This window comes from Seriola lalandi, unplaced genomic scaffold, assembly GCF_002814215.2.
Source record: "Seriola lalandi dorsalis isolate HSWRI2012SDOR001 ecotype SW California unplaced genomic scaffold, Sedor1 jcf7180002054517, whole genome shotgun sequence".
Classification (NCBI taxonomy): Eukaryota; Metazoa; Chordata; class Actinopteri; order Carangiformes; family Carangidae; genus Seriola; species Seriola lalandi.
The window spans coordinates 1253731-1263557 of record NW_019525070.1 but is presented as its reverse complement, the minus strand read 5'-3'; the positions used below and the strand labels follow the sequence as shown (position 1 = coordinate 1263557).

General features: G+C 40.3%; 1 protein-coding gene across 1 annotated transcript; it reads left to right on the top strand.

The window, feature by feature from the left end:
* The first annotated feature begins 4520 nt into the window (after nucleotides 1–4520).
* On the top strand, nucleotides 4521–8340 carry slc14a2 (solute carrier family 14 member 2). The gene is made up of 10 exons (XM_023413530.2): nucleotides 4521–4603; nucleotides 4700–4771; nucleotides 4857–5043; nucleotides 5487–5676; nucleotides 5974–6102; nucleotides 6377–6569; nucleotides 6858–7005; nucleotides 7253–7387; nucleotides 7489–7538; nucleotides 7630–8340. The coding sequence occupies exons 1-10, from the start codon at nucleotides 4553–4555 to the stop codon at nucleotides 8020–8022; spliced, it is 1548 nt and encodes a 515-aa protein (XP_023269298.1). The 5' UTR covers nucleotides 4521–4552; the 3' UTR covers nucleotides 8023–8340.
* The last annotated feature ends 1487 nt before the right edge of the window (nucleotides 8341–9827 follow it).

The window sequence follows — 9827 nt, the reverse complement described above, 5'->3', positions numbered from 1 at the left end:
AGCTTCATGTCCTCTGCACCCCTGACCCGGCCACAGCCGGCAGTTTTTACGCGTGGTCCGAAGTGTGTTGTATTTCACCTGAAACCACACCCATCAGTGATGTCACAGTGTACTGACACGACCTGAGGTACACTTTGACATCGCAGAAGCAAGGTGAGAAGTTAAAACCACATCAGAAACATTATTTTCATAGGTGTGAATGTGATTGTTTGTTAGCCAGGGAGTTTCCTGTGACAAATAAAAGCATTAAACAGGGAGAAAAGATTTAACACCTCTGACCACCACACTTGGGTGGGTTGGTAAGTAACAGCAATTATCGCCAGGTTATTTTAATCCTCATAAAATGTTTACATAATCTGAAAATGTGCTAGAAACAAACATTCAACGGCAGTTTTTTTTTTGTTTCTGTCATCTCTCAAGCTGAATCCTGGAAGTGTTGCTTTTTCCAGACAGAAATTTGCAAATCAAAATGACGGCACATTAGCAAAAGACTGAGAAGACAAATCAGACGACCATCATACAAAGAATGTCTCACTGTGCTGAAAGAGGCCGCTCATTCTGAAAAAGGGGCAAATAGTAACAAGTAACACACTCAACACACACACACAAACACACACAGATGGAGATGTGGCCGGGCGTCGGGCCAGATGCTCTGAGAGAAGGAAACTCACATTCTTGTGATGGGGAGTCATCAAGTATCAGGTTCCATAGACTCTGGCAGACGCTGGAGAGCACCCTCACCACCCACCACCCCATCTCTCTCACACAGACGCACACACACACACACACACACACACACACACACACACACACACACACACACACGCATGCACAGAAACAAACACATGCATAGGGGCATACTGTGCAGCGCCTTCCTTTTTGTGTGTGCATGAGGGCGAGTTGGCTTCATGAAGTCACTGAAACTGCTGCCTCTTTTAATTTTGTTAGATCTGTTTGTGGAAAAGTGTAGGCAGAAGTCTCTGATCTTGAATGCAGCCTGGTCTGTTTTGTTTTATTTTGCGAGAGTTTGTGTGTGTCTACAAGAAAACCTCTTCACTCTGTGGTAAAGACGCTGTTTAAAGACAAATGAATGCAAAGGAATTTGTTGGTTTGGGCCAGTGTGAGGCCCACAGGTCAAATGATTATGGAGGAGAAGAGGGTGAGGAAGGGACACAGCTGATGTGCAATTCCTTATTATTCCACAAGATGTCAGCATCAACCTGCTCTTCTTAAGGCCACCGATGCTGCAAGTGGCTACAACCCAGATCAATGCTCAGACTTTCAAAAATCTGATTTCCTAAAGTTTTACATCACACCCAATTTATGAAGAAATTAAGCATTTTAAAATCACAGTGTTAACATGAAATACTTTTATACAAACACTTCATCACAGTCACTTGACCTACTGTAAATCTCAATACAATAAATAGTCTGTTAGGCAAAGCAGGCTTAGGAAGACAGGTATAATAAAACAATCAATAAAAAGGTTTTATGCTTAGAAAAGTTGCTCCATCCAATTCTCTTCATCCGGACAGCTCATTCCTGAAAGTTTAACTCAACTGACACGTTCAAACTCTGCTGGTGGAGCACACGATGAACGCTCTGTTACTCAGCTGCTGCCATATCGAGCTGAGCTGTTGAATAAAGACTTTACTTAAACATTTAGCTTCACTGTGATATCTTAAGGTGCCGAAACATCTGAGACTTTTCATTTAGTCTTCATCCAATTTTTAAGTTTGGATCCTAGTATTGATCAAACTCTTTGAGAAAATTGAAAGAGCTTGTTGGTTAAACAGCTATAACACTGAACTACATTTGAATGAAGTAATAGAAGTCGTTCTAGTTTTGGTACTCAAAAATCTATTTGAATGAAATGCTTTGCAACCATGCAACACTGTGTCAGGTTTGCTGGGAAAGACAGATCTGTTAAACACATCTAAATGGACAAACTCTAAATGTAAAACCGCTATATTTGGTAACTCAAAGTATTTCTGGATATATCTTTTGGAGATATATATTTATATATTTGGAGGGGGAAAGATCTCAAAAACTGTTGTTCTGTTTCGTGTTTTATAACCCAATATTTCATTACCATGCAAGATGGTCATGATTATGATAATAATAACAATATGGTAAGAACATGGTGGCACCTTTCCAGAGAAGAAATCAGTCTTAAGTCATGTTAAGACTTCACAATACATAAATGATTGCATAGACCAAAGAGAGTAGAAAAAGTGTCATGCTGGAGCAGATAATTACAGCTTAACTAAAACTAACTAAGAACTAAAATTATCTGATGAATCATACCAAGCTAATAATAAGTTCACTGGAAACATATGTACCTGTTTGGTTTTTGTTTTTTTCAGTTCTCTGAACACCCTCCCATTTTCCATTTCAGGCTTTTCCTCTTCCTCCATCAGTAATTATTGTGTTCAATGAGTAAATAAACACTGAAAGAACAAACACACCCCTTTGCACTCATATGATTCATCTGTAAGTGTGTGTGCACGTGTGTGTGTCTGCTGCATATGAAAATGTAACTTGGATGATGATGATGATGATGCATTTTAAATGAAGAACAATATGATAAGCATATAAAATACAATGTATAGTTAAATTTCATGTCAGTGGTTCTCAACATTTTTGGCTTGTGACCCTTTACAAAAATACAGTGTCTTATTTGTGCTCTTTATCATATTTCAGATGTCTATGTGTTATTTGCAGTTCCACCTAACAGACATTACCACAAAAAATTGAATCAATTTTTAGGGAAACTGATTTGAATAACTGTGTGAGGCCCAAAGACGTAAAATGATCTATTGTTTTACAAAAAATTGGAGAAAAGTCCACAAATAAATAAATGTTTGCGCAGCAGCATTTTGTTTTTTCTTCTGTCCAACCTCATCAATCAGCTCATGACCCCTCAGATTTACCCTGTGAACCTTTGGAAGTGGTCTGACCCACAGGTAAGGAACCACCGGAATAAGGTTAACTGTATATGAAGTAATTCACACTAGCTCCACCTAAAACAGTAAAATGCTGCGTGCACATCGATGAACCAGCATTAATAATCTGATAATGTCATATAACAATATATCATTAATGCTGGTCAGTCTGCATAACAAATACTTTTACTTTTGATACTTGAAGTACATTCTTTTTAATCATATTTAAAACCTATTGTTTTGAAAAACAAAGGAGAGGAGAAACATTTGCTTCTTGGTTTTCTCTGTGAACACAGTGATGACACAGCAAAACAAAACAAAGTTCAACTCTGACCTCACCCAACGTCAGTGTGGCCTACAATTGCGAGCAGGTGCTGCAGTGCACATGTCGCTCTTGACATAGAGGACATTTTACGTAGACGTAGTGCACTGTGTCATTGCTTTTGTGAACAAGCATGAAAGTGAATGACTCCTACAGAAGAGCAAAAGCAGGGTTTACGAACCCGTGACAAGCTCACACAATGGGTTTATCACGCATGACCGCAATGTTTCCAGTCAGCCGTTAAAGATTGAATCCCGTTATAATACAAACAATCGCAGTGAAAACGCAATGAAATGTTATTCTGAGCTTGCATGACTGTCAGGGTCAGAATGATATTTGTCTATATTTCAAGCAGGAATGTCTTGATTTTGTCATTATTTATCTTATCAATCCAAACATGAACAATCAGACATGGTCAAACATTAGTCTCTCATTTTTCTGGTTTCTAATAAACTTAGATTAATAGTTGTATTTTTATGTTATGTTTACAATAAATGTAAAACGTCATGATGGCATTTACTCAATAAATGAATAAGTCTCAACAGATATATTCCTTTATAAATATAGGGAGACTTCCCAGGGTGCATCTGAACCTCTGGAGGGTCAGGATTCCTGGACTTGATCTTGAGTTAGCTGTTGTGCTTCTACCTGTGGGGAATGCATTACACTCCCATTACAGAGTCCTCTGTCATTTTCATTAATGATTAACTTACATTGAATTGATTAATTGACAAGTTCCTTTTTACTGTATGCATTTATTCTATGCATTCTTTGTCTTTGTGGAAACCCATGTTACCCACAACTCCATCTCGACAGTTCAATTGGAGGTTTGTGTGCGTTAGGAGCCCCTAGCCTCAAGCAAAGATGAGGAGCAATAAGTCATAATAAGCAATAATGTCATTGAAGGCTAGGACTAAATAGTCCTGAAACCAGTTTGAGGTGAGACATGCTTTAGATTCTTCATCATTTCAATCAACAAACACCTGCAGTCAAAGAAACAACACCCTGACTCCTGGCTGACCTCATCTTCACCTCATTTGTGGTTTTCAGGGTTGGAGAGTGGACAGACATGGTGTGTCTGAGTGTGTGTCTAGAGATTTGGGCGTGGGACAGATTATCACTGCTGAGTGTCAGTGGTTCCTGTTGAGAATGAGCAGAGAAAATGAAGAGGTGGATGAGATGGAGAGATGGAGAGGAGGGAAGAGGTGGGGTTTTGTCTGTTGTCTGTTACTATAAAAGCCTTCAGTGGAAGTCTGCGGTACAGCTCGAGAAAAGCTGGCAACTAATGCAGCAGGTGCCTATTCTGGGACATATGACTGGATCACACTGCACAAAGGTAGGAGCACTTGTAAATGTTTGTCAAAGTGCAGCAGGACAGTAAACCAAGATCAAACTTTGCAGCTGAGTGACATACTAGTTTCTCTCCTTTCAGGATATTCAGAGGAATATCAACTGTTCTACTTCTGCTGCGCTGCCCACCAGCTCTCCTGTCACCACCTCTACAGTAAGTCAGAGCTCACAGTTCAGACATACAGAATATTTCTAGCAGTACCTCTCTAATTCATTTCCAACCTCGATGATGGCTCCAGGAACTCCAGCCGCTGATGGCGCCCCTCGAACTGCAGTCTGAGCATGACAACTCCCAGAAGGACATGAAGGAGAAGGACCCAGTGCAACCTGCAGGACCCACAGCCCTGCAGAGGTTCACGGCTCGCTTCCTCAAGGGAGTCTCATACTTCTCTGGAGACATGAAGGTTTTCGGAAAATGGATGGAAAGTAAGTTAACAATAACTGTTTGCTTTAAAATACACAGCAGTCGTACTCTGGAAATGACATTATTATAAAATTACAGGATATTATCAGCATTATATACTGAATCCCTTTCACCTTTGCTCTTTCTGGTTAACAGAGACATTTACTCTCCAGTAGTTTTGGGAGAGAGACAAATTTTTGACACAGATTCACCCGAGTCCACTGATTTCAGTGTCCCAGCCTCAACTTCTCACTTTGTGTCTTTTCACTTTTTAAACACTTTTGCTCACTGTGAGATAAATGTGTCTTTACTTGAAAACCACCCAGTATTGTTTTATCCTGCCCCTGGCTGCACAACAGTCAGCCTGAAAAGACGAAAACTTGCCCAGGATTCACTGTGGGAAGCCTCATTTAGCAGCTCTGTGAAAATGTCATCCCTCTCTCTGTTCTTTCTTTCCATCGTCCAGAACAGTTCCTCTTGCTGCAGCTGCTGGACTGGGTTTTACGTGGAGCTGCCCAAGTGATGTTTGTCAACAACCCTCTGAGCGGCCTCATCATTTTCGCCGGCCTCATCCTGCAGAACTACTGGTGGGCCCTCAACGGCTTTGTGGGCACACTCTTTGCTACCATTTCTGCCCTTATTCTGCAACAGAACAGGTTTGAACACTCAATTATTATAATTTTTTTAAATTGTTGCCGCACATTATAATTAATCACATCATCATTAAATGTTAAATAAATAAAGAATGATTTTTGAACTCACTGTTAATCACAACATGTTAGATAAGTGCAGCGTGTGCTGACATGAAACATGATTCAAAAATCAGAACAGAAGTGGATAGTGTCCGTTTTGGCGGTATAATGTTAAATGTTTATGTAGGATGAGCCACAGACACTGTGTTGTACAAAAGGAATATATGAATGAATTACTTCATCCGCATTATTTTCCTTCAGGGGCGCAATAGCTGCAGGGCTGTATGGTTACAACGGCATCCTGGTGGGTCTGCTGATGGCTGTGTTCTCCAATGCAGGAGACTGGTACTGGTGGCTTCTGCTGCCCAACATCTTCATGTCCATGATGTGGTAAGCACATAGACTGAGTAATGGTGAAATGGTGCAGCAAATTCATATCATAAGAAATGAAAAGCAGATGTACAGATGTAGATAAACCAAACCAAAAAAGTTTATTGTAGTATGAGCGTATAGATGTCATGACGTTAAGAGCTAACAGGTCTCAGCAGATGAAAGACCTTTTGTTCAAGTGCTGGTATAATTACATAATGTGACATCAATAAGTAGGAAATGTGAACACATAATTTTAAATGTATTTAAATAATTGTGTGCCATTGTGTTTCAGCCCGATCGTGTCCAGCGCCCTGGCCTCTATTAACAGTCGCTGGGATCTGCCGGTGTTCACTCTGCCCTTCAACATCCTGGTGTGTCTCCACATGGTCGCCACGGGCCACTACAACCACCACTTCCCCCAAGTCCTCATTCAGCCTCGCTCAGAGCTGCCCAACATCACCTGGGCTGAAATTGATTTACCCAAGGTCAGTGACAGACCAGGGTTTATCTATGTACTCTAATATTAAGGTCGTGGAAGGTGTTTTCAGCTGCTCTGGCTGATAGATCTTTGCTTGTCGTACCTAAGCGCGTGAGTGTAACTTGCTGTGTGCTGGTGCATCAAAGCTAACATGTTAGTGAGGGAAATGTCAATCAATCCGTTTCTACAAAACTATACAGCCCAAGGAAGAATTCTTGTTGGAAAACACCTCTGTACATCATGGTTTGTTGTGCATCTACAATTATGTTTAACCTTTCTGTCTCTATCTCTTTAGCTGTTCATGTCAGTGCCTGTGGGAATAGGCCAAGTCTACGGCTGTGACAACCCTTGGACAGGAGGAATCTTCATCATCTCGCTCTTCATCTCTTCCCCCATCACCTGTGCTCATGCTGTCCTGGGATCTGCAGTGGGCATGGTTTCAGGTGAGAGGACCAGACGATACCATGGCAACTATAAGACTAATTCTGTCTCACCTCAATAAACAGCGCATCTTATTTTTGCTTCCTTACATACTTATAGAATGAATTCAAGCCTCAATATGTTCCAACTCCAAGATGACCCCAAAAATAAAGGTGCCATATAAACAGGAGGGTTATTATTTATTAAGATAATCCAAACTTAAACTGAGATTGCCACCTCTAGAATAGCATTTCTGTGTTTGTTTTGCAGGTCTGGCTCTGGCAGCACCATTTGGAGACATTTACTTCGGCCTCTGGGGATATAACTGTGTGTTAGCCTGCATCGCCATCGGAGGAATGTTTTACGCTCTCACCTGGCAGGTGCACCTGCTTGCCATTGCATGTGGTGAGTAAACAACTGGAAGAGCCAGCAGGTATTTGTAATCTGTGATCACACTTACGCACACAAATGTCATCTCACGGTATCTCCCTTCTTCTCCTCTCCAGCTTTTTTCTGTGCATACCTTGGCTCAGCCATTGCCAATATCATGTCCAATGTGAGTACACATTTTCTATCACTGCATTTATATATCAGCCAATAATAAACACCAGTTACTAATTGCAACATGATGTATTCTTCATCTACAGTTTGGTCTGCCAGCCTGCACCTGGCCTTTCTGTCTGTCTGCTCTCACTTTCCTCCTCCTGACCACGGGGATCAATAGGATCTTCAAACTCCCACTGGCCAAAGTCAATTATCCTGAGAAAAACCTGGGCTTCTTCTGGAAGATGAAGAAGCAGGAGAAAATGGAGAAGGCTGAGAAAGAGAGGAAAGAGAAGGAAGAGCAGCAGAGAACCATTGAAGAAGAACTGATACTAAATGAGAAAGAGCAACTGAGACTTGAGCTTGAAAGAATGGAAGAAGGGAGGGTAGCAAGTGAGGCACCAGAGGGTGAAAATGATGAGACACCTGAGGCAGAACAACAAAGCATGAAATCAGACAGTGATCTAACTGAGGTCACTCTTCCTGATCATGTTTAACATTACATTTCTGCAGAGAGAGAGAGAGAGAGAGAGAGAGAGAGAGAGAGAGAGAGAGAGAGACAGAGAGAGAGAGAGAGAGAATGAAATGACAATACAGTAGTGGCACATAATGTATGAAGAATGTAACTGAATGTATCTGTAAGTATTCTTTCAGTGTGTTTGTGTATTTTACTATACATTGAACTTATGCTGGCAGTTATTTCCAGCCAGTTGATGTTTCACTGGATGATTTGTTGACATGTAGTAGCCTACTAATTTGTTCAGTAAAACGATATTAAATGTATATATTTTTTATTAAATTATTATTAATAATCAGTCTTGTGCATGTTGGTTTATTCAATGTTGTCTGAAGGTAATTGAGGTCAAATATGAAATGATTACAAATAATCTCTGAAATCTATCACTTGTTGATATGATCGGTTATTCTTGTCTGAGAAACACAACAGATGAAAAAAGATATTAGAAATCACTTTCATATAAATAAACCTTAATTTTATTGTGCTATTGCTATAGTGTGTGTGTGTGTGTGTGTGTGTGTGTGTGTGTGTGTGTGTGTGTGTGTGTGTGTATTTCAGGAATAGCTGAGGAATTTTAACTTTGTAAGTTATTCAGAAAATATACACACAAACACTTAAACACACATCCCCCATTCTCCCCCAAATGAGAATACATTGAATAACTTCAAGTAATTATTCAAGCATTCATTCCTGCCAAATTATTCTGAGTTATTATAGCATCACCCATACCTAGCCCTGATACTTACAATAAAAATGATAGTTACTTGAGATGGGATCCATTATGATATCTATTGAAAAGATAGAGTAAGAGTGAAATATATAAAGGGGACCAAGTGTCTTTAAATTTCTGATGGGACTTATATCTGAGTTTTTCCAATGGAATTAAGGATAGTACGTCTTGATGCAATTTGTAAATAATGGGGGCTTGTCAGTCTTCAAAATGCAGATAACAAATCTCTAGGCTTTCAAAGATACAACTGTAAAAGTGTAGTAAAAGATGGGCATTCCAGTGGGTTGGTTCATGTGGCACTTAATACAAGTCGGATCAGCACTGGGATAGAACTTGGACAGTTTCTCATGAGATGAAAATGATTTAAGACATTAAATTCAACTAGCATAGTAAGAAATTGCGGTGGGATTGCTGGTTTCTGGAAAAACTGAGGCTAAACTGCATTGCAAAAACAGAAACAAAAAAAAACATCTTTTGGAATAGAAATAGCAATCTGTGTGTGTGTGTGTGTGTGTGTGTGTGTGTGTGTGTGTGTGTGTGTATATGTGTTTGGTTGTGTGTAACACAAATAATTTCAAGCCAACATAATATCTTGTCAAGTGATCCAAACATAAATGCGCATGTCTATGTCTTTCTATCTGTCTGTCTGCCGAATGTTTCCTGAATGAAACTGCACTAACACATGTTTCCAGTGAAAACTGTTGAAATGTGTGTAAATCCATGTGTCTTGTCTTGTTGCAACAGTCTGTAGCAGGACTACAGTCTAAGTCAGTCAGGTGTTTGAGAAACTGTTTGTCCCCCCATGCACTCAGAGGTTACCATGGTGCTAAGGTTTCTACTGAGTGAGACGTGGGCCCCTATCTTACACCCAGCGAAAAGCACAACGCAGGTGTCGTTGCTAGTTTCAGGACGGAGTTGTCATTTTCTCGTACAGCGCTCACGTTGTTTAGATAGCCAATACACTTGCACCCATCTGAGCACCCATGGGTGGGGTTGGTCTTAAAATTAGGTGTGGCCAGGCACATTGTTGGAGCTTCGCTAACTTGAGTTGCGGA